Consider the following 26219-nt stretch of genomic DNA (forward strand, 5'->3'; position numbering starts at 1 on the left):
ACGGGACCAGTTGAATGTGTCAAATTTTACCGAAATCAAGAGAGAGAACACATTGGCTTAACATTTCCCCACGACATATATTCTATAGATTTGGCCACTGCATGAAACCGATGTGTGGTCGTCGTTACGTCGTCAGGTAGTTTCTCCCCCTTGCAGGGTATTTATTAAGTCATTTAATTATATTTAATTAGACCGTTTGTTATATTTCGGTGAGGCATTTTTGTTCTATTTTTTCAGTTATGGATACCATATTGGACAATATCACCTCGGACAAACTTTTCCCCAATTCCAACCTGTTGGACCTGGAAGATTTGAATGAAACGGATTTCCTCAGCAATGTGGTATGTTCTTTTTCATTGTAACACTGTTGTCATATCTGTTTATCTCCTTAGACTAATACCTGATGCATCATCTCATCGAACCCTTATGTTTCTACAGTGTGCACTCAACGTTTATTCTTGCTATGACTCATTTGCCATTGCATGAAAAGTAGCAAATGCGCAGGAGCCATATGTAGCCTATGCTTACTACCTATGCCCCATGAGCATCGCACAATCACGAACAAGTTAATTGCATAGTATAATGCAGAACTATAGTGACGAACGAAAGATCTTTCATTCATCAGAAAACTTCGTCAACTCCTAAATGGACAACGCTGCGCAATTTCATGCGCCAAATAACCATTCCCCGTGCGTAATCCTCACTTGTAAAATCTGCACTTATCTTTTACATCATTTTTTTAAACTCAGCAGCTGTTGTGCCTCTAAATTATACCTTTGCAATGCGAAAACTGTAGAAGTGGGCGTGTTATACCGACGTTATTAATCCACCACTGCACGCGCCTCCCGGACCTCCGGCCACCGGTTGACAACTGGAAAGAGCTATTTGTCAGGCAGCATGGAAATCACTCCGGTATTTCAGACTTTCCATTGTATCGCCTATTACTAAACCAACACAATTTACCCACGTTCACCACCACAGCCCCCTAGGCGACTTTTAAGTTCCGAAATTACTTACTCATCACGTCTACATGGAAATCGGTGGAAAATTAGACTTGGGATCCCACTGCGCTTCTGGTCATAGCGGCTGTCAGGATGTGCATATGCACAAGTTTTGTCTATTTCTTTCCTCTCTTCTTGTTTCACAAATGCATGCATGATGTCAGCTAACTGTACTGGCACTGCTGTCAGGTTTAGACTAAGAAACATATCCAAAGGCTATATTATATGTATATATCGGTCAGTTATAATGAATTGTTATTACAAGCTTTTTGCCATGGTTTGATTGTTTAGAGAGAGAGAGAGAGAGAGAGAGAGAGAGAGGGGGAGAGAGAGAGGGAGAGAGAGAGAGAGAGAGAGAGGGGGAGAGAGAGAGGGAGAGAGAGAGAGAGAGAGGAAACCCAGCAGGCTTGGATAACTAGGCAGCTGTGAATTGGGGTCTGTTTGAGTAGCGAGCCCCTGTGTCTGCCTGTGGTGGCCCCTCAGGTTTTTAGCAGGACTGGACTGGCTAGGAGAGAGAGAGAGATGGGACTGAGGCATCTGGGGTGAGGCCCCTCACTGAAAGGCCAATTGTGTTGTGTGGAGGAGGAAGCGGCATGGTCAGAAGAGCCCCTCTTGCAGCACCAGCACCAGCAGGAGCAGCACAGTCCAAAGTTTGTTTTACTTACCATTACAAGGAAATAAATACAGGCAGGTTATTTTAGGGGTTTTGGTCTGAGCTAAGGATGTTATCTTCAGGTCTGTGGCATTTGGGTCACTGTGGTCATTTCTTTTTTTTACAACTGCATTATGTTAACCATAATGAACCATTCATGCAGACTTGCAGATCAGATAAGGTGCATGAGGCATGGAGAAATCTCACTGCATTTGAAATGTGCTGGTTAGTGACACCCCTCCTCAGGTTATTTAGTCATTTATTCAAAAAGTCTTGATAAACCACATGTTTGTAACAGTGGCAAGACTTCAGGTAATACCTTCAAAAACTGTTGGTTTAACATACATGCAACAACAGTGGCAATTCTGAAGGTATAGTCTGTGCTTTGTTGATAAAGGATCAAAAGGGGCCAGTGTTCTAGCCAGTATGGATGAAATCAGGTGACGATTGGGTTAACAAAGCATTGATTGACTTGCACTATCCCCATCCTGTGATTGAGTCTGACAAGAGCCGGAGTTTAGAGGACAGAGTTTATTGCGGTGACATTTCACGATTCTGAAGGCCAGGCTTGTTTATTGGAGGCGTTTGTCCATCACCACAATACTCTGATGGGCCTGTTAGGTTATGTTAGGTAGGGTTAGGTTAGGTTAGGATGATTCCAAGAGCCAAACATCGAAAGTGTCCCCTTATGAAAGGGCCTCAAAACAGCATGCCTCCCATAATGTCTAGTGGAGCCCTTGTATTTCTGAGGTGAGGTTAGGGGTTGTGTTTGCCTGATTCTAGACCCCAACATTAAAAGTGGCCCTTGTGAAAAAGGGGCCCTCAAAACAGTACTCTTGGGCTCAAACTAATGGCATTAGTGTAAACCAAGAGTAAACCAAATGTGATGTTCATCCCCTCACAAGTTAGATAAGGACCACATATCAGCAGTGGTCCCTGTGAAAACGGGCCCCCAAATCAGCATTCTACCTCTAATATAGTGCAGCACTAAATGGTATTAGCAGTGATAGAAGTGTAAACCAAATGATATGTTCATGCATTTCCTCACATCAGCTTAGTATCACTCCACCACTATTCTTCTCCTCTGTAGAGAATGTGTCATTTCTGGAGGAATTCCGGGGGCCAACTCTTGGCCAGGTTTGTTTGGAAACATTGGCCTGAATACTTGACCTGATTTCCAACAACATCATCATCCAAACTAATGGGGTGGAATGGAATCTCACCTGGCAAAGGGAGCTGAAGGAAATGACACGTGACATCACACATAGTGTATGTCTACAGGGGCTTACAGCACATTAATCCAATTCATCCTGTCATAGTATGATCAGCTAATTGAGTGCAAGTGTGCTGTGTGTGTATGTATGTGTGTGCGTGCATGCGTGCCTGCGGGAAACGGACACACAAACACACAGAAAGAAAGAGAGAGGAGGAGGAACGAGACATAGGATGCGATTGAGCTGTGGGAATTTGCTTTAATGACATATTGGGTGTTCTTGTAGTGTTTACAACCTGCCGCAGTATGTTGCCTCTGGTGCTTCACTGATGGCTATTGTCTGTGTGTGGATGTAGACGTCTGTGTTAGCAGGTGGTGGTCAAGGAGAGCCCATTATCAGACTGAGCACACCTGGACTCCAGACAAGTCCCCCTGTCTCTCTTTATGTCCGTCTGTCTGTCTGTCAACTCAGGTCCATGTCGCCATCCTGAGCAGATTATACATGGCGGTGAATGAAGTAGTGTGTGTGTGTGTGTGTGTGTGTGTGTGACGTGTGTGTGTGTGTGTGTGTCTGTGTGTGTCTGTGTGTGTGTGTGTGTGTGTGTGTGTGTGTGTGTGTGTGTGTGTGTGTGTCTGTGTGTGTCTGTGTGTGTGTGTGTGTGTGTGTGAGTGCGCGCGCACGTGTGTGTGTGGGTGTGTGCAGGTATGTGGGTTTGTGTATGCGTATGTGCACCCGTGTGTGTGCGTCCATTTGTGCGTGTGTGCACGTGTGTGTGACTTTCTGTGTGTTGGGGCGCGATGCGGGAGGAAAAAAGCATTCCTCACACAGCTCCACTCAGGGACTCTCTGCTGCTGGCAACACACTACAGTAGTGATGCTAGAGCTGGCCAAGCAGTGCAGAGCAGTGCAGAGCAGAGCAGAGCAGAGCAGAGCCTACAGTTATGTAATTTAAATTCATAGCCCAGGGACTGAATGAGTTACAAACTCTGCTCGTGGAGATTCTCTATAGGCTACTATATACCCGTAAGTCCTGCATGTTTTAAATTCACAAGAAATATTGCTCCAATGTTGTTTTTCTGTCATCACATTAACATTACAGAAACCCCCATAAGCATTTGTTGGTAGGCTATACCATGTGTGGAAAAAATGCATCCTTTCCCAAAAGAGCAGAGAAGGAAAAGTGTCTGGCTTATTTGAAAGGTCAAGCATGTATGCACAAGACAAGAGTTCCACCAAGACAAATCGCTGCTGGCTTGATCTGCATTGAGCTAGTGAGGGGTTAGCTGACAATTTACTGTTCATTTCAAACATACAGTATGTTTGGTTCTTATTTCTTAATTTTCTGGATTGGTCGGCTTAAAACAAAGTGCTCAAATGTGTTGCAAAATGTGCTAGTTGTCCCATCCCAATCCCAAAGGAATACCTTCAGGAATAATATTTGTTTCGAGAACTGTACCAAGGAAACAAATGCATAAATATTTGCCCCAATTTTAAACCCTGTGTTACAAACAAATGCAGGCTCTGGGGGAAAAAAGAAGCATGAAGCATTTCGCATGCAGGCCCAGATGGTGTGGAGTTTAGTGTAAGCTCAGCTGGTGTGGTGTTCCCAGGCTCTGAGTCAATATTGTGCATTAGTGTGAGCATTTATCTGTGATGTGTGTGAACAACAACAGTGAGACCCCCCCCTCTTCCCACATGGTTTTTAAGTTAAGATACAGCATTGCATTGCTGCAACGTATGGCAAAATGTTTGTGTTTGCTAAGTGATTCTTCTCCAAATCATGCACATGGTGGACAACCTTTCGCACATGCTTTTAGAGAAGATAGAAGATTCGATTGCAACAATTTCTGGAAGAATGTTTGAATTTTCTAAGTGAGTCTTCAAATCATGCACATGGTGGGCGAACCCTTTGCATGTGCTTTTAGTGAAGACACGAGATGATATTGCAGCAAGTTATGAAATAATGTTTGTATTTGTTAAGTGATTGTTCAAGACATATCATACAGTGTCGAAATTGTGTTCTCCTCTCTAAACAGTCATGAGCGTATTACATGAATAAGTACTGTAGCTACAGCTAACTTTGTCCAGAGTACACATACAGTACAGATTCCAGCAGGGATGAACATAATGCACAATAAGGATATTGTTACTGGAACACTGACTGTAGTCACAGTTTGTTTAGACTCCTTACACACGCGCACATACACACACGCACGCACACACACTCACACACACACACACACACACACACACACACACACACACACACACACACACACACACACACACACACACACACACACACACACACACACACACTGGGTGTCTGCACCCACTGGTCCTTTATAGAGTTGTGTATTTGTTCATGGCCTCATAATAACATTGTGTGATGTTTAATCAGATGTCTTATTTCAGATGTGACCAAAATGTGTCTTCAGTAAAGGACAGCAGTTTTGTCCTCTCTTATTCTTTCTCTCTCTCTTTCTCTCTAACTCTCTCTCTCTCTCTCTCACCCCAGGCCATCTTTCACCCATTATACCTTAGCCCTAGTATCCCATCATCCCATAGTTCAAAAGTGGTCCGTTTGGGGTAAGAGGATGGAAACCCGACCTCAGTGACACACAGAAGCCTGTCTCCAGCGCCTGTGGTTAGCCAGCCCTGTAGCATGCTAAAGAAAGCATCGGAGCTGGAATTAAAGAAAACCATGCAAGGCTGCTCCACCCATGGACGGTGCGGGGGATGGGTGCCTGTCACCACAATGCTATACTTGTGGGGAGCCTGTGCACAACACAACTGTATGTAGGAGGTGGGTCGGTCAGGACTTGGGACCGGTCTGAGCGAAGGGGGAGAAGTCAGGACACAGAAGCTTGTACCCTCAGGAGACCGCAGAAAGGCATTCAAGACGAGAGCTTTGCCGTTAGGTCTGGAAAGGACACAGTGACCTGGTTGGACTTAGGGTGTTTCAAAAAGCCGGCTTGCAGTACCAGTGACATACATTGCTGTGGTTGGCACATGTCGTGTGTCTCTCTCGTGTGTGTGTGTGTGTGTGTGTGTGTGTGTGTGTGTGTGTGTGTGTGTGTGTGTGTGTGTGTGTGTGTGTGTGGGATGGTGGAAGGGGGATGGGGCGTATGTGTGCTTAAATTAGCCATTTAATAAGTTCCATTATTTTGACTGGTAGAGAGTGTGTGGTGAGTCACAAGAGCCTTCTCAGCCACCACATGTGTCTGCTCCATCCAGATCAGTGGTTGTGCGAGCTATCATACAGCACAGCAAGCTTTATATGAACATAATGTGTATTTGCAGTGAAGTTAAAACATTATTTCTTAAAATCTCTATGTATTCAGACAGATACATTTTTTTGTCAGAGCCATTCCCCACACCACCGTGATGTCAGGGAGTCACTTTCTCCTGAGGTTAGTGGATCTGTTGTTCTGTGTGCATCATTACATCCAACAGTAACAGTAATTGTGATTTATTTCTTTTTTATGTCAACTCTCAGACCTCTATATTCCATGAAAACCCTCATACACCCACTTCCCCATCTTTCAAATCATTTTTCAAAGCTTAGGGCACATTTCCACTGAAAAACCTTCCCTTTTTGTATCTCACCGACAGAACAGTTTGTGCCTAAATGCTATACGTCTGACACCAAAGGTTTTTTATCTGGTGTTTGCCGAGCAACAAAGCCATGTTTTTAGCCACGCCGGGCTGCTCCATGCTAACCTTGCACTCCTGCTCACTGCTCCTCTCGCCGCTGCTGCTGCTGCTGCTGCTGCCGCCGCTGCCGGCTCATTTGCATACGGCGTGCTGATTGGCCGACGTACAGCTGGATTGTTTGAATCAGCAAAAGGAATGCTGGGAGACATCTGGGGCACATGGGGAGCCTGAGGTGTCAGAGACACCACTTGGTTAACAGTAGCCTACAGCGTCCATTATTCAAGTTTGATTATAATAAAAGGTCAAAAATCAGAGGGAAGCAGCAGTCAAGTTCCACTGTGAACTACTTGCTACTTTTGTCAGGAAGTCATTCTGAAAGTGTAGTTGCTCTAAGACATTTATGTACGTAATGAGGAGTAATTTTGCAATTTCTTTCTAAAAAAAATACACCCACACAACAGACCCTTCTTTTGGGGTTTTCATGCAAGTTCTCCAGTCTAAAGCTTGCTTTATTAGTGGTACACATGAGGATAAGGAGGACCAATACATATACGTAGCATCACCGCATAGGCATGGCAAAAATAGATAGGCTACGTAATGTCACACAGATAAAGATAAAATCATAACATGCATAGCATGATTCACAGACTTGTGTAGTCTGCGCACACTGCACTGGTGAGTCTTGTGTTTATACCATTTGGGTGTCCAGGGCATGCTGGATGTTGTAGTTTTCCTGTCTGCATTAAGGAAATTCTAATCTCTGATCTCAACTCATTTAAGGCTGTTAAAGGTTCAAGAGGGAACATTTTTAATGGTGATCAGAATGCATTAATGACAGAAGAGGATGCAAGACACAGCTATCAGTAGTTATCAGTAGTTTACAGTAGCTTTGTGGTCTACTGCTGAGGTCTTTCTCTCTTCTTTCTCTCTTTTCTTTTCCCTTCTTTTCACTATAGCCTACGGGATGCAGGTTTTCCAGGCCACATTCTATTTGTCATGCCTCTTGGCCGTAGACAGTGTAAATAAACTGTCACACCACACCAATTGCGAGTCGGCGAACGAATAAGTCTCTATTTTTACCGAGACAGTAAGTTGGTAACATGACCCTGAAAGTGTGCGTGCGTGCGTGCTTGCTTGCGTGCGTGCGTGTGTGCGTGCGTGCGTGCGTGCGTGCGTGCGTGCGTGCGTGTGTGCGTGCGCGCACCTCTCTCGGATGGCCAGCCGGCCGTCTGTCTGAAGGCTGTCCCAGTGCCACTGGGAAAAAAGGAGCCCACTGTCTCTCTGCTCTGAATTCCACAGCTCCATCTCTGGGAGCCTAACGAGAAAGCCAGATGTGAAATTTCAGAGGTCTTGCATCAGCAGTCTTGCATCATCACTACCTACTTCAGTAGTAAGGCTACTACTATAGATGGGGGCCCCCAACGCTTTTGACTTTAAAACACTTTTTTTCCAGTCTTTCTTTTCTGCGATTTTTTTAGTTTATAAATATATCCATTATTATAGTTGTATTTATAAACATATCTTGACCACCTACTGTAGTTCATAAAAAAACCTAAGAAATGTGCTGAATGTACTGCTGGCCTTGTTGTTTTTTTGTTAAATAACAAACTTTTTAAAACTGATGGAGAGCCACACAAGTAGACTACTTCTGGCATTGCATTGTGCTTTTATGATATTTCAAACTTCTGGAAAGTCTGAGGAGGAATAATATTCTCTCACCATCTCATTGATTCAAAGATCTGGAGAGTCAGTGTGCCTGTTCGTGCTGTTGCAATTACAGCTAAAATGGACAGAGTGCCTTCTGATGTGTTGTGATGTGATCTACCTTATACAAAGGAGGCAAGCTCATTTTGTACACATTTACCAGGATCATCTGACTTTGATGTGGTTTTAGCCAAACTATAGCACCACATACATACAATTGAACCCATCTTGAAAACATCACTGCTCAGGTACAAACAAAAAATGTTTTATATATTTAAATATACAAAAAAAGACATCATGATAAAACACATACAGTATCAACATAAGTTACATGTAGCCCCAAACAATGAATTCACACGCATGAAAACACCACATTATAAACAAACGTAATCGTACGTCACTGCACTACAATAACCATGAGAGTTGCTATGGGAACCCCCAGGTGACACAGTGCTGAGGCCAGCAATGTCCTGGTGCATGTGCTTCCTAATCCGGCACACTTGGCAGGTGCAGCAGGACCTGGGCCTTTGCATATAGAGTGGTTGCATACGCCAAAGACCTGGGAGTACGGTAATCCCCTCCCCACACGTGCACAGTACACACACTCGCACACAAGCACACAAAGTGAAAGGTGTCTGTACCCAATGGTGCCCGATACACACACACGCATGTACGCACATGCGCGCGCACACGCACACACACACACACACACACACACACACACACACACACACACACACACACACACACACACACACACACACACACACACACACACACACACACACACACACACACGTGTTACACACACACACGTTATCCACTCCCCAGCTGTGTGCCTCCCACACCCTGCCTGTTTTAACAGGATGTAAACAGCAGCAGGTTGCACTGTTCTCCACTGCCACTCTCCGCCACTCCCCTCCTCTGCAAACACCTATGGGCCACCACCACACATGTTTAGCTGCGGGCGGCGGGCGGCGACACTCCTTCACTGTTACGCTGACTGTGTGTGTGTGTGTGTGTGTGTGTGTCTGTGTGTGTGTATCTGTGTGTGTGTGTGTGTGTGTGTGTGTGTGTGTGTGTGTGTGTGTGTGTGTGTGTGTGTGTGTGTGTGTGTGTGTGTGTGTGTGCGCGCGGGTGTGTAAATGTTTAGTTGTGGCGACACTCCTTCGTGAGTAAAGCTTGACGTCTATTTGACTTGCTTACACACAGATCTGAGGTTACCCTCACATCACCAAAATATTACTGTTGGCATGCCACCACAACCATTTAACTACAGAAAGGCAAATTAATGCATGGGAGAATTTGTCAGGAGTTGCAGATGTTTTTTATACTAGAGGTTTATTCAGAACATACTCATAAGACAATTGACAACCCATGATCTGGAAATTGCAAACAAGTAGCTTTACTCGTTGGAGTGCAAAGGCAAAAGATGTGCCATTTCTCATTTCTCTTCTCAGTGTCTTTCATGTTGACATTGGCTTGCATTGTGAATTTAGGTGGTGCTGATACAATGCTGGATTCTTATTTTGAGGGTAATTGGTTTCGAAGTAAATTTGAATGAACGTTCTACGTATTCATCCAAGATGCTCTGGACGGCCTCAGGCATTACAAGGGCCTGTGTGTTTTGGGTTTGGCCAGGTGCACATAAATCCACTGTGTCTACTGTGGATACAATTTATTGATTTCCAAACCATCAAAAACTCAATTCTCTCTTCCTGTCTTCGTGTCCAGGGGACTACTTTTGATGATTCCCTGTCAGGACTGGCAATTGTCCATCCCTACTTGAATAACTTTTGATTTACAGTACAGATACTTGTACAAATGCAGGGCTATATATCTTCAATAACTCAAACTGACACCCAGCAAATTTAGATAACAGTCAATATGTAGACTATTTACGACTGTACTGTGGTAGCTTGGCCTCAGCCATTCATACATTTTAAACTTCAGGAGTTCACCCCTTACCATCTGAAATCGGTGCTCAATTAGGCTCAATTGCGGTTACTTGGCCAACAGTATTTCAAAAGCACCAGCTACAGTACATCCCTCCTTATGTCCATTGCCGTACTTGATGGTTGGGTGGGTCAGCCTTCACCCCGGTCTCAGATCAAATTTTATCCTGCACCCCTCTCTTCCCTTCACCGCCCCCGACAACACCTTTACCCTCTGCGGTTTCCTCGCTACTTCTGGCATGACAGCTGGGCCAGTTTTAGAAGAATCTTCAACCCTAACTTTGCTGCCCTTATGATTTCAAGGGGTCAAATGACGTATGTCATACAGTAGTCAAACTTCTTAGTTTTTTTTCTCAATTGGCTTGTGCTAAGCAATAAAAGCACTGACAGGCAATGGTGAAGGTGCACAGAGTTTGGCTGTAGGCTGTAATTAAACGTTTTTGAGTTGATGTTTCATCAAATCACGATAATAGTTGGAAGGTTAAATAGTTGGAATGAAAGCAATGATCAAACATGAATACTGCCAGCAAATTTAAAAGTGAAGTAAGATGGACTAATTGGAGCATTGCTGTGTGATGTCTACTACATATGCTCTTTGTGTGACGCCCTGTGTGATCTCTGCAGGATCTATCTGTGATTCTTCTGTGTGATGCCCTCTGTACTGGCGAATAAATAAGTCATAAAAAAATCTAAAAGTGATGTTCTATGCTGCTGTGCTTTTTGAATCTCCTCAGCACTTCACAGAGCAGATGGAGGACTTCTCCAACGATCTCTTCAGTAGTTTCTTTGACGACCACCTGCTGGCAGAGAGGAACCCTCTGCTGGATATGGAGCTGGACCCCCCCAACCCCGCCATCCAGGCCGAGCACAGCTACTCGCTCAGCGGGGACTCGGCTCCGCAGAGCCCCTCCATGTCCATCAAGATGGATGACGAAGAAGGTCAGGACTCAAAGTTAATTTTAGTACTTTACTGTCGGTGTTCAATGTCAGATCGAAATCACGGACTTGCCATCTACACTTATCATATCAAAATCCCTTAATTGTTTTGTGCTGATGGTTAGCTCTCGACAACAGTAGTGTTTGTTTGCACGTTTCCACTGTTGAGGCGCAGGGTGAAATACAGCTGAATGATGTTCTGCTGAATACTGCTGTATGGCAGAATGGCGATTAGCTCATCGTGTTTAGGTCTTTGGACGGACTGGTTGGCTGAGAACCAAACTAGAATCGAAGAATTGCGTTCTGTCTTTAATATCTTGAAAACCGACATTTGAGATCATGATTTAGTGCTGGAAGACAACAAACATATGAATGATGCTTACAGTTCACAGCTGATATTCTCATGTCACTAAAACTTAAAATGATTCCTATACTAAATGTATCTTTCACATAATTACTCTATTCTATTGAGTAGTTGTTAATTAAAAAAAAAAGAAAGATGTATTCTTTCTTGACACATGCTAATATGCTTCTAGTGTACTGCACTTCCTTGCAAGGGGTGGGTATTGACAAAGAGTTCACAATTCAATGCGTCACGATGCACATGACACGATGCAATTCAATCACAATGCTTTGTGATTCATATACTATTGCGATGAATTGCGATATTTACTTCAGCAAATGTGTAAACATACATCTTATTTGTCAGTTGCTGTGAAGCATTCATAAGTTCATTTTATTAAAGTCGTAAGTATCACAATACATTGTCATGAATCGATGCAGTACGTATACTGTGAAAATGCATTGTGATGATAATTTTTTGCACACCCCTATTCCTTGCCCTATCTCCTTCAGTGCCTGTTCAGCGCAGAAATCCCACTGTACTGAGCATGCTCCTAGCTTTGACCGGCCCATAGGAAGTTAGACAGGGGTTACCGGCAGTCAGCCAACACACACACACACACACACACACACACACACACACACACACACACACACACACACACACACACACACACACACTGACGTGCACCACTCTCTCTCTCTCTCTCTCTCTCTCTCTCTCTCTCTCTCTCTCTCTCTCTCCCTCTCTCTCCCCCTCTCTCTCTCTCTCCCTCACTGACACACACACACACTCTCTCTCTCCCTCCCTGTTTCCCTCTCTCTCCCGCTAGCTCTCTTTATCACAGCGCAGACACCACACATGTTCGGGCAAATATTCCTACTGAGTCGAGCCATGTGGCTCACGCTCCGCTCTCCCAATGACTCCCAGCTGCTGATGCTTCTCTGTGCTCGGGGCCAGCATGAAAAGCGAGCCATCGATAAAATGAAAAAAGAGAAAAGAGAAAGAGATCTGCTTTCCAGTTCAGACAGAAAAAAAAAACAGAAACTCAAAATAAGCTTTGTGGCTGAGCCGGTGAGTTTGTTCATGGAAAAAAAAAAGAATAGAAAATAGAAAAAACAAAAAGGCCCAGGCGCTTTTAGACTTGTTGCATCATCTTGGGCTTGAGAGAAATCCAAAGCCACAACAGTGCTGCTAAGTTAAGACCGAGCGGAGCGGAGAGGAGCAGACATGATGCACCACACCACCCCCTTCCTCCAAAGGGTTCCCCTGCAGTTAGAACCTACCTGCTCTCATATTAGCCAGCTGCTGAAACAAGGACTTGGCTTTACAGGATCCTTTTCTTTTTTGGTGCGCTGTGTGCAGTGGTGGTGAGATGCGACGAGTTTCAACATGAAGCCCTGGGCTGGCTAATGAGAGCCACTTTTAACGCTGGAGTCAGTGTCCCCAATAACTTTAACAACAGCGCTGGGAGCAAAAGAAGAAACGCTTTAAGAGGCTCTCATATAGTGCCCGCTGGGAGTCTGTGAGAACGAGAAGCAAACATCACAACAGGCTTATTTATTTAGCAGATGATTGTTAACCACATCTCTATTGCATACGGCATTGTTTGTCAGTATACGATACGTCCTTATTTCTTATTCAACATGATCCTGGTGCTGTTGAAAGAAGTTGAGCTGAAGGAACTACTGATCCCTATGACATGCAGCAGTGTTTTTCTACATACGTATGATTCTAGTACATCCTCATTTCATATTTAACATTAAGATGACACTTCCATACACAGTACTAATTAAGCTCAAGAACTAGTGGTCCTTTTGAGAATGTGTTACATAAATAGACAGACATAAATAATGTAGATTTTGTAGATTATTCTCATCGAGGGAATAAGTTAGTGTATGCCATGCCCTGAAGACAAGTGACTGTGCAGGTTTGCGTGTGTCTGTGTGTGTGTGAGTATATGTGTGCGTGTATGTCTGGGTCTCTGTCTGTGTCTGTGTCTGTGTCTGAGAGTGAGTGTGCAGGTTTGCGTGTGTGTGTGTGTGTGTGTGTGTGTGTGTGTGTGTGTGTGTGTGTGTGTGTGTGTGTGTGTGTTTGTGTGTGTGTGTGTGTGTGTGTGTGTGTGTGTGTGTGTGTGTGTGTGTGTGTGTGTGTGTGTGTGTGTGTGTCTGTGTCTGTGTCTGTGTCTGTGTCTGTGTCTGTGAGTGAGTGTAACCCCCTGCAGACACTCAGCCCCCTGCAGGGTGTCTTTCCTCTTCTCCCCTTTTTAAGCAGAATTTAAAGGTTTCCTCCAACCTCTTAACGACTCCTCATGTTTTACTGATGTAGTTCAGCTGAACTAGCACACCGGAGCTTGAGAGAAGACGAGTTATAACACAAAGCGGTTAAGTTAGTAACAGTGTTGTATAATCTTAAAACTGGGTCTGACAGTCAAATAGTTTGTTGGTAAGTTCAGTTGAACTAACAAAACGGTCTTATGATAAAGGACAACATCTCCTCCAGCTCCAATATGAGGCCCAGTAGCTTCTTTTGAGTAACCTGACTTGCATCAAAGAGACACTACACAGACATGTCTTCAAACTGGGTCTGATGGTTTGTGGTGATGATGTGAAGGACAAATTGGAAGAGCAGGGCATACTGTACCATATAAAGAATAATAAAGTATGTGCTATCTACTGTATGTCACCCCATGCAGACTAGAGTAACTTAATCAATCACAGTTGGAAATTAAAGTGTTCAACAGCATACATATACAGTAGTACACATTGCTCAAATCCAACATACAGTGTCACTTGACTGGGTGGAACTGAAACTGAGCTGGAATGCCTTATTACAAAAGGCAGGTTCCCCACTAACAGTCCTGCCAAATGCATTTGTACATCACCAAAAAAAAAACGCTGGCATTTTACCAATGCAACTTTTTGCGATGCCAGAAGGAGTACAAGGCTCTTGGATGAGTTCCTCCAGAAATACCTTGGTATTACACGCCACTGCTTAAAAGGCCAATGACTTTTCTGCTGTTTTGTAGATGTTCAGCACTTAAAAACTGAAAGTTTGAATGTGTCTCCCAGTATCTTTTATTTTATTTGTGTTCAGCCGTTCTGCCTTGCACCTCAACTCAACAGTGGGGATGTGCACTCTACTGCTCCTAATTTAATTACTATTATTACACAGTAAAACACACAGTGTTAAATCAATACTTCTATCTTCTATTTTGTATTTGGTCCCAGAGAACTCTCTAAGTGCTGAATCAACACTGCATGTTTACTGTGTAACACAGCTGATAATAATACAGTACAATAGCAATACCATCACGATCATCTTATTGTCAACAGAGTCCAGAGGCATGTGGACCTTCAATCAGGACCTGACGGCTATTTTGGTGAAGCAGGAGCCCAGTCTTCTATCAGAGTCCTCCTCCGCTATCCCAGCCTCCCCAGTGGCCAGTGCTGCTCCCCAGCCCTTCAACCTCGCCCCTCCACCCCAGAGAAAAACCCCAGAGGATAAGGTGGGTCCGCAGTTTGGGAATGGACTGTTTACAGACATGACTAATGGAAAACTGCTGCAAGTGGTGGGGCAATGCATTTTGTCCACATAATCATACTAGTATGTGTATCGCAATATGCACAATGCGAAATACAAACGGCCTGATCTCTTCCGTGTCTTCATGTCTTTTGAACAGTTTCAGTGTGAAAGAATTGTTTGTGTCAACTAATTTGAGTGACTCAAAGTTGGTCCAGTCTCTTATAGACTCTTTGTGGACATTTTATGAGTGAAAAATGTGATTTTAATGTACCATTTGTGCCTCAGACAAAAAGTAGAATTTGAAAACCGGGCCATTTGTTTCATGCAGTCATTTTCTTAACCACATGAACACAGAAATTACGACACAGGTAGATTAGCAAATTATGACAATCCCCTTCTACGCTAAATTCAAATGCAGACTGAATACTTCATTTAGCTTTGCTCTTCACCTCCACAGTCTTTCTAGTGCAGGTAAAAGACTAGAATTTTGCCAAGCCATAACACCACGAAAAGTTATTTTGGCAGTCTTAACATCAATAGAAAATGAATACAACAGAAATCTCACTTGATAGTTCAGGGACAGTTATAATGAGTGAGGGACAGGCCTGTGCAGTCACTTAATGCATTGCTTGGTCTGTGTTGAAAACACCTATGATGAATGCATCAGAGCACTTAAGCCCTAAATGTTCCGCAAATATCCGTAATTGTCAACTGTGTTTACTGTCTCAGTAACTCAGTTGACAGTGTGCAAACACCCTTCCCTTGTACTAAGTCTTTTCAAGTCTTGTGTAGCATATACACGTGCATGGGTGGCTGTTGGGTGCCTGCCACAATATTTAAAAATATATTTAGACTTTTACCTTTATTCAGATAGAGAAACAGGTAAGTGGTGAGAGAGATGGTGTAGGGCTGAGTAATGAGCTAGGGTGGATTCAAACCTGGTTCCCCATTGGCAATGCTGCCCGTATATCGGTGGTTCCCGTTTTTTTTTTGCATGGGGCCCCATTTTGACATTCCAAATTTCTGGGGACCCCATACACTTTTTTCACAACAAAAATGAAATCATTACTGAGGTAGGCCTTGATAAGATCTCGGGTGTTAAACCTACAGATACTTATTATGGCAGTATAAGATTGTAAATGGTGTTTCAATGACAATAACATTATATTCATTAGTAATATTTATCAGTATTCTTTTTTTCACACACTATGAGACATTTCAGGTGACCCCATTTGAATTCCAGGCGACCCCAAATGGGTCACTGACCGCAGTGTTGACAAACACTGCCGTATATATGGATGGCGTGTAGCACCACAGAGCCCTAGCAAAATATTCAAAGGTATTTGGTGACAATGATATTTGGTTGCATTCCTTGAGGAATATATAATCTCATTTCAGGAATCCAAAGAGGTAAAAGTGCCCACAATCAAAGTGGAACCCCATGAGGCCAACCAGTTCTTCAGCGTCTCAGCAGGTGAGTTTTTAATGGCACACGAAAAAAAAAAACTCAAATCCATGTCTTCCACTGCATAGTAGATACAACACACAGTACTAACATTAATGCACTTCATGCGCATATCCCACTTACCCACTTCACTTTGAATCGAGCACACGGGGTGCTTGTATTCATTAAAGCTGAAATAACAGGCTGCGTTATAATGGCTGCATTCGCTTCCCTTGCCATCGCTTCAGAAATGCTGTTAACGTCCTGCTTGTGCTGCCGTGTGCGTCACAATGACTCACTCCCTCTGTATCAGTGCACCTGATGAAACATGGGCACGAATCCTGATCGTTAAAAGTCACTGACCAAAATGTAAAAAAATGCTTCAGTGATGCTCCACAGATGCAGTTCTTTGTTGATGTAATTTTACTCGGACAAAACTATTGATTCTGGATTTCTGAGAAAGAACTGAAATACTGTCTGATGGTAATTACTGCTTTTTATTAACTTAATCATAGACACATTTTAGCTTTTTTGGACTAAAATGTTGCACTAGGTTTTGAGACCTGATCGTCATGTGGATGAGCACAACCTTACTGACACCTAAATGACCAGAGTGTATGATGTGACAACAGCAGCACCGGCTTGACTGACAGATTGCACATTGATGGAAGAGAGATATTTACTGAAGGGTCAGGAAGGCCAGGGGACCGGAAGAGCCATTGATACCCCTTATATTCAGCTGTGACATGACACGTTAGAAATTTCTTCTGTGCAAATACGGAACATGTCCTTACATAACCAGTACAGAAGCCACACAGTTAAATAAATGAATAACATGGAAATGTCCATGTTCATGCCACTTTGTGTCCAGTACTGGCTTTCGCCTATTCCAGGTTTCTTTTTCCAGTAATAACAGAAGAAAGATTAAAACATTTGAAATTTATTCTGGATACTGGTCAAACTAAATGCATCAGCTATTCCAAAAGCAACCAGGGCATTGGGGTGGTAGATGGTAGTAGTCAGTAAGGAGGTAGCTCTTCCCAGTCACATTTTGTTCCAGCCTGGCTGTTGACTGGCATTTACCCATCCCTGTGTGTTTGACCAGGCAAAGTCCTGGAAGCAATTTGCCATGTTCATTTTTGAGGGCCATGTGGCAATTCAAGTGTAATATTTTTATGAGGTCTACATTTCCACTATTCACAAAAAAAACAATGACAATGACTCTGTCCAGTACAGCGGAATTGATGAGACCACGCACGATGAGTGACTGACGACAGCCTTGAGTTTTTCATTTCGAGCTCATTAGGGATTTATTCTGCACAAGCATGGTCTGAATAGAAATCCACATATTAACTGAAGTCCTCACGGCTGTGACGATTAAAAAAAGAATTGCGTACAGTACTCTGTTGAAAACACATGCATGCAAGGACTCAGTTGTCCCAGGCCCAGAGAGGCAGGGAGGGGGGCACAATTGGGTACCCATTGCACTGTATGTATTAGGTGGGGGTGCCTTTCAGATGACTTTGTCCTGTGCCCGATAATAGCTGTCAGCGGCCCTGGGCACACACAAACATTCTGGGTAGATTAATATTAATGCTGTACCGTAACTGACTCTCGACCTCCTCCGTTACCTGTTCCTCAACAACAGACGAACCCCTGCAGCTGCCCCCCACCCCGCCCAGCAGCCACGGCAGTGACAGCGACGGCTCCCAGAGTCCCCACTCCCTGCCCCCCTCCAGCCCTGCACGCCTGCAGGCCCGCGCCTCTGCAGCCATCTCCACCTCGCCACTCCTCACCGCACCTCACGTGAGTTATACAGTGAGTTACATGTAGGCACGGCACTGCACTCCGGCCTGGCTGGCCTGCCTGCGGAGCTATGGGGTTGTTGTTGTATATCCTCGGGTTGTTGTTGTATATCCTTGGTCATTGTTATGTATTATGTTGTGTGCATTTCATTCATTGCTTTGAGCCAAGGAGTGAGCTTCAGTATAAGGTTATTTTGCAAAACACCAAACAAAGCACCACATGGCATAGATGTTCTCAGCGTGTGAGCGCTGGGGCACTTTGAAATAGTACAATATCATGCCAATATGGGAAAGTGGAAATAGAGCTCTGTAAGAGCACTGCCACAACATCCGCTTATGATGACATGCATGTGAAACAACAGTAGACTTCATGCACACTAGCATAGACAACAACAATGACAGACCTGCATCAAAAAGTTAAATGTGGCCTTAACTACAGGTACACTGTCGTGTATGTATACCACCTGCAGTGAAGTCAGGAGACGAAAAAGACTGGGGACAATTACAATGCAATGAATCCGATTAACTTCACCCTGGCCACTGGCCAACCCTTACAGTTGAAATCTGTGTTTGATTTTGCAGAAACTGCAGGGCACCTCTGGCCCACTCCTGCTAACCGAGGAAGAGAAACGCACCCTGATTGCAGAGGGATACCCAGTGCCCAACAAACTGCCCCTTACAAAGACCGAAGAGAAGGCTCTGAAGAGGGTCCGTCGCAAAATAAAAAACAAGGTACAGTATTAGAAAATAAATGGCCATTCTTCCGCTATCAACACTTTAACCTAGATGGGCCCAGCCATCTGTAAATGTCTGCCCAATTCGCACTTGAGGGTTTGTAATACCAGGCTAATGTAAAGCATATTCCAGTTGCATTTTGGAGCTAGATAGCTAACAAACTACAAGTGGTAAAAATTGTGCAATGTGCTGCAAAATTGCTTTTACACTTGTTTATAAATGTTGTCAAGCCAAGTGTTATGATGCCTTCATTTTTTATTGTTGATCCAATTCCATAACACAAATCCTAAAATTGAACACAATTATATCTATAAGAAGGCATGTGCGGCTAATAGTTGTAAGGTAAAAGCAGGGCCAATGTTTTACTTTTTTGTTTTTGGCAGAGAAATAATTAAATATATTTTTTTCCTCCTTGAAGATTTCAGCCCAGGAAAGCCGCAGAAAGAAGAAAGAATATGTGGAGTGCCTTGAGAAAAAGTAAGATGGAAATTTACTTTCTCTCAAATTTGTATAGCTGTGTCTTCTGCTCGTGCACAATTTCACTGCATTTCTAGTGTCGACTTTCTCATATACACATAGTTATAAGCCTCTCTCATAATATTACGCTGTCATAAATTATGGTAATACTTTATTTTAGGGTTTACATGTTACCCACTAATGCATGCCTTACAGTCTGAGTAAGTGACTTATAAGACATGTCTTAACCAAAATCGATCATTCGTTAGGCATGCATTTCTTTGAATTACACTTCACTTGACGGCGGCGTCATTCGTATGACATGATAGTGTCATAATAGTGTCAAAACACTCTCATGAATGAGTCATAAACATGATGTCAATGTCATAAACATTTGGTTGTCATGAAAAGTTGACATTGTTAGGGCTGTCTTAACCATAACCGGATGTCACTTAATAACAAAGTCATAAAATGTTTATGACATTGACATCATGTTTATGACATGTGCATGATAGCATTACGACACTATTATGACACTCTTGTGTCATACGAATGACGCTTTGTCATCGCCAATAAGGCACCTTTATTTTTGTTTAGCACATGTCTTATAAGTTACTTACACAGACAACTATAAGGCTTATCTGTTACCAGACATTCTCATAACAACATTATGTTAATGCACTCTCATAATTAATATCATTTTGATACACTTTGAAATTCTTTCAATGCTGGTGTTTGTTCTGCCACTGCCACTGTATCACTGTACTGTACTTACATTCTCATTCCTCAACTCATAGCTTTACCACCGACATTTAAAGTTTGTTTTCCCCACTCCTGCTATTGTTCCCATTCAAACGCCAATAGCTTTTGTCCACCACCACCACCACCACCACGAAGCAGACCACGGCCACAGGCCACATGACTCATAGCACAAGTCTGATTTATCCTCTGGAGCGCAGTCCCCTTTAGAGAACATTTCTGCTTTGTGTTGAAGGAAAAGTGGTTTTCTAAATTGCATGCAGTCTCTGTACTGTCAGTTTAAGGACACTGTAAGTTGGTAACAGCATGTTCATATGAAAGACTGACAGCAGAATTACTGCATTCCATAATATATACTCATTAATTTTATATATCAAACGTTATCACATGGTTGTATAACAAGTATAAGTCACGTGCAGTATGAATGATTATGAACATTGTGAATTTGTCTCCCCAGGGTGGAGACGTACACTTCAGAGAACAATGAGCTGTGGAAGAAAGTGGAGACCCTGGAGACTGCAAACAGGTGAGACTCCAGAACAATAATACAATGGAATCCATTTTAGATGTAGTCTACGTTGTGGTACGGTATGTTTCAGTCAGAAACTGGCACAAAATGGTGTGATTTGTACAGTTACAGATCACAGCCAATAATATATTAAAACAAACAAGCAAATACATGTATAGATGCATAAATACAGATGCATAAGTAGATAAATAGGTAAAGTCTAGTTTTCATAGAGTGCCTTCCATAATGTCAAGAAGTATGAGGGGCAGAGACCAAGTTTCTTATAGATGAGGTGATATCATATTGTAGAGAAGGAGTTATGTATATAGTCAATATAGGATGAGAAACAGCAGCACAGCAGGTCTGACTGCAGTTTGGTGGGAAGCTTATTGGGGGACTGCAGGGACCACAGGGGAGTGTAGGGGCGCAGGACATTTGTCAGGTATGGGTTGCAAATGTGGGGATTTATTTATATTTGTAGTTGTAGTTGAGAAGGGTGATATTGTAGGGGAAGCAGCACCTGACCAGCATTTGGTTCGACTTCCTTTGAAGTGAGAATCCATTTCAGTGCCCACAACTCTGGACATTAATGAGGTCTGAGTGCAGAGATACAGTAGCCTACTGTTTGACAATATTATTTGTAGGTGAGCATTACATTACATGGCATTGCATTTGGCTGACGCTTTTTAACCAAAGTGACTTACAATCGAGGACATAATCATAGCCAAGATCACTAGCAGATTCGAAGTGCACAGGAAATATACAGAACAACACACATACACATCATGTCAAAGAGTCTGGCCTGGGACTAGGACAGCTCAAGCATTAGTGTAGTAGAAAGTCACAAAAGAGTAGACTCTTTACTTGCTTCTTGAAGTCTGAAAGAGATGTGCCTCTTGCTGCTTCTGGGAGACCTTTCCACCACTGAGGAATGGCGGCGGAGAACAGTCTTGACAGGGAATGATTAGAGCGAGGAGGCGGCATGTGCTGGAGGAGCGTAGAGCAGTGTTGTAGGACAAGTAGCACCTGACTAGTTAAATCAAGTTAAATCAAGTCAAGTGTCTATGTAACAAGGGTTAGCACAGAAAATTACGTTTGACCAGTCTACTGCACCATGTGCAGTTGAACACAACAGTGTTACTCGTGCCCTTGTGCCTTTCAAACACAGATCAAAAACCATACCAGCACAGTTACAAAGCTATCGAAAGACATATCATAATTGGAGAGGATTTTCGCTTTCCAAACCCAATCTCCAGGCTATAGTGAAAGTGCCCAGTAGCCTAATGAATGCTTCCTACGTATGTCTCATTAAGCATAGACAGTTATAGTAGCTTACTACACAGGCAGTGTCATGTTGTGTCTCCCTAATTATGGTGTAAGAGAAAGGAGGGGGGTCTAGAGCTCTAAAAGGGGCCTGGCTCCAATCTAGTGTTTAATGGCTTGACCTGTGGCAGACACCGCAGGGCCCCTGAGGAGAAAAGGGCCCCTCTGACTCAACTAGACGAGTTCAAAGGAGAGCGCAGCCCAGAGCACAGTATGGCCACTGGGCCCGTTCTCAGTAGAAAGACTCACTCACTAGTCAAGTCCAGACTACAGGATTGTGGACAGCGTTGGTCAGGCCTTGGACAAAGCAATCTGAAAGGGTCCCCCCCCACACACCCATGAAATACAATGTAATGAGGATCCAAGTCTGGGCCTCTTTCTCCCTGGGAACAGGACAACTGTCCCCTTTGTCTCCCCCATTGTCTTCTCTGTGAGGCTATGCTGGCAACACATATGAGGTGCTTGGCTGTTTATGAGGCCCGTTGCCATTTTAATATGTGCTCTTGACAGTGCGTTACATCAGTGTGTTTCCCCTCAAGACTCGGCTGCCACTGAGAAGTGGAGATACTGAGCTCATGTACAGTGTTGTTATAGTCCTAGTCCTACTTATTCTACCAAAACTAGTGATGGGAACTGGAGCAAAAGAAATGAACACCAGACTTAAGAGTGTGTCTGTTTATGGTTCACTGTAGTGGGCCACCTTTATTCAGTTATCCTGTCCTTTTGAAGATTTATTTGTAGGCCTTTTGCACTGGCCTGAAAACACATGGAGAGACAGCAACCTTTACTGAGATACAGGCTTAATGATCAGTCAGGACATTCATAAAACATTGTTCCTGTTGCAGTTATTAAGTACAGAGGAAAGATATTTAGATTAATACTTATAATTCTTCATGCAGTCTCAGGACTATGACAAGCAGGTTGTTCTTGTTAGAAGCATACCGTATCCACATATAAACTATCAGACAACACCATCTAGTGGTGGGTTAGGGTATTATCTACAAGGTAGTGGTACACTGTCGATTTTTGAGTGATGGCTGGAGTGCTTGACCAAAATGCAGTCATTGTTAATTCCTATTTTAAAATAATGACCAAATATTCAACTTTGTGTGGAATATGTATAATGCATATAAGTGCTTTATGAATATGAAGGGCACAAACACAACACCCAAGAGAGTAAAGCACCTGAGAGTTGTAATTTCTCATCATAGCCATAGTGAATAATTCATTTCCCTCTCGTCTGTCCACTCTAAATATTTTGTTTTGGATTAAACTCCATGCTCAGGGTCAGACAGGGTCATAGACGGGGACATGGTCCATTTGGTGCAGTTTGGTAATTCTGCGGGGGCAAGCAGACAGGCAGGCCGGACGGAGGATTTGAGGAGTGGATGAGGGCTGCAGTTGAGTGGGATTAATGTGTCGGCAGAGGTTACAGCGAAACAATTTAATCACTTAAGTCTCTGCGATTTAGATGGGGAAGAATTTGAAAATCAGAAGCAACAGTACAGCACAGCCTTCATCACCTCAGTCACGTCTCAGTCAGGCCTTACATGCCCCCCTCTTTTTGAAGATTATTACAGATTTACTTGTTGTAGATAGAGATACATCCAAACAACTGGCCTAAAAAGACAAGAGTACAGGACATATCCCTATTACATCACAGAAAAGTGTAATATTACTTTTTTTAGTTGGGAGAAAGAAAGTGCATGGTTCCATTAAAGTGTGGTCTTGCATACCGGTTCGCGCTTATTTGATTTCAGAACACAGGCCAAGTAACCGTCTAGTCTGCATAGGGTTGATTGTTATGAACTAACAGTCTATGGTCAACTAACTAATTGCTGGTCAAGTCATCCTATATGCATGTTTTGTCTTCCCTGTGTAGATCTCTTCTTCAGCAGCTTCAGAAGCTCCAGGCTCTCGTCTCGGGAAAAGTCCCTCGCTCCTGCCGGATAGCCTCCACACAAACGGGGACCTGTCTAATGGTGAGCCATGACAATTCACAAATAAAACACTGATGTGTGTTTGTACATTCACATGTGTGCACACGCACGCACGCACGCTTTCACACACACACACACGAATAACAATAACAACAGCAAACAACATAACAGACAGGAAGGAAAGTACAGGAAAGTACAGTATGCTGTCACAACACAAGTGACACCAAGAGCAACACCTCATGCTGATGTTCATTCCTTAAGTGCAATTCTGCATGTGGTACTAATGCTGATCTCCACATTCTATGAAAGTGAAAGGAGATGATCTCCCTAAATCCTCCCCAAGCTCTCTATGAAGCCCCTCCAACATTTTTAGGTGGCATTATAGCCTAGACACGCTTCACCATACCCAATACATATAAGTACATGCTTAATGCAAGTTAAGATGAAGTCATGTAAAAGGGCTGGTAGCTTCTCACAGCCCGATGCCCTGCTGACAGAGTCTGCATCTCTCTGGCCAGGTGGTGGCGCTATGCTTTGTCCTTGTGCTGGGTTCACTGGTGCCCTGTCTGCCCGAGCTCTCCTCCACCAAGTCGCACATGGTGAGGTCTGCGCCCCTGCCCTCGGCTGAGGTCTACACCACCAGCCAGGGTACGTTTCGCCCCTGACTTGACACAGTTACAGTCATCTCCCAGCGATAAAACATACATTATCCGTATACACAGTGTACATCTATGCAACCTGGATTCAGAAGTTGTGGTACAGTCCAGCATCACCATTTCATCAGTATCGTCATTTACCTGAACAGTTGATTCAATATGGCAGAATACTTATGGATTTTAATTCAATGAAGTGCCTTCTCTGTCCTCAATGAAATGATAGTTGTAGTGAAATGATAGGGATTTCTTTAATACCTAGGTGTTATGTCAGATAAACTAGTAAATTGTTAATAATAAAAATAATAAATAATAATAGTTGAAATGAACCTAGATTGAGTATGTTGCATTGGTAGAACTTCATTTGGCTTATGGGCATTGGATTATAGCTTCTAAATCCTGATTGCTCATTACAGCTGATTCTCAGTTCAGGTACATTTCAACTATACGCCCCCACCCCTTTCCTCAGACTGCAGTGAGCCCTTGACCTCGTCAGAACATTGCATATTGTACCATCATCCACCCAAAACCCTGTATTTTTGTCTGTTTAGTGCCTATAACACTCTGATGGAAAACCAGTAAATTCAATTTTGCCAGTCCTTCACAGTCAATCAAAAGTCACTGTTACCAAAAGTCTGTCAGTGCTTTCCTTCTGCTGCAATTTTTTGGGGGAAAAAAAAGAAAAAATCTCCAGGACTCTGGAGTGATGACTCAGACTGGAGCATGACTGATTCCTCTTCCTCTTGGTCTTTCATAAGAGGTCCTTGGCCCCAATACTCAGCAGATTGGTCATCCTATATCTAGCCAGCTCTCCTGTGTCTATTCCATTACGTTCCTCCTCACCCAGAATATTCAGTATATTACATTACACTTAGCTGATGCTTTTTTTAAAAATCCAAAGTTACTTACAGTTAGGCCTATTTAGGAACAGGGTTTTAGTTTACAGTCCCTGGAGCAGTGTGGGGTTAGGTGTCTCGCTCAAGTGCACTAGTATTGGATTTGAACCTGCAGATTGATTTTATTTTCGAAATTGCTTGTGCTGGGTTCTCATTTTGAGAGGGAGACAGTCACATCAATATACGTGTATCACTGTGCACCAACGTTTGGGATGTACTGTGCATTATGCAGCTGGAGCTGTGCAGTATGTGTTTCAAGTTAGTTTCAGTCCCTCTGTGTCTACTCAGATGAAAGTTTGGTGAAATGTGTGTGTGTGTGTGTGTGTGTGTGTGCGTGCGTGCGTGCGTGCGTGTGTGTGTGTGTGTGTGTGTGTGTGTGTGTGTGTGTGTGTGTGTGTGTGTGTGTGTGTGTGTGTGTGTGTGTGTGTGTGTGTGTGTGTGTGTGTGTGTCTGTCTGCTTGCGCATGTGTGTGCCTTATTGTGTAGAGGAGCTTGCGGTGCCTTTTGTAACCCTGAATTCAAATGAAATGAAATGTCTGTGTCTGCGTTTGCCTGTCTGCAGTCCGCTCCCGCAGCCTCCTCTTCTTCGACGAGAGCGCTGCGCTGGAGGACGGCGATGGCAGCTTCCTGAGGGTGGAGGCGGGGGACGGGTGGGAAGGGGTGCCGCTCGACTACACTGTGGACCATCAGCAGCCCAAACAGCAGCAGCAGCAG

The 26219-nt window shown here is 43.5% G+C and overlaps 1 protein-coding gene across 1 annotated transcript; it reads left to right on the plus strand.

The window, feature by feature from the left end:
- Nucleotides 1-26219, plus strand: creb3l1 (cAMP responsive element binding protein 3-like 1; the record flags this gene model as incomplete). The annotated part of the gene is made up of 12 exons (XM_063189212.1): nucleotides 1-136; nucleotides 238-341; nucleotides 10917-11121; nucleotides 14797-14969; nucleotides 16385-16460; nucleotides 18079-18236; nucleotides 18818-18967; nucleotides 19389-19447; nucleotides 20643-20711; nucleotides 23899-23998; nucleotides 24475-24604; nucleotides 26068-26219. Coding segments are annotated over exons 2-12 (1374 nt in total), but the record flags the coding sequence as incomplete, so codon positions are not given.

Source organism: Engraulis encrasicolus, chromosome 22, assembly GCF_034702125.1.
Source record: "Engraulis encrasicolus isolate BLACKSEA-1 chromosome 22, IST_EnEncr_1.0, whole genome shotgun sequence".
Taxonomy (NCBI): Eukaryota; Metazoa; Chordata; class Actinopteri; order Clupeiformes; family Engraulidae; genus Engraulis; species Engraulis encrasicolus.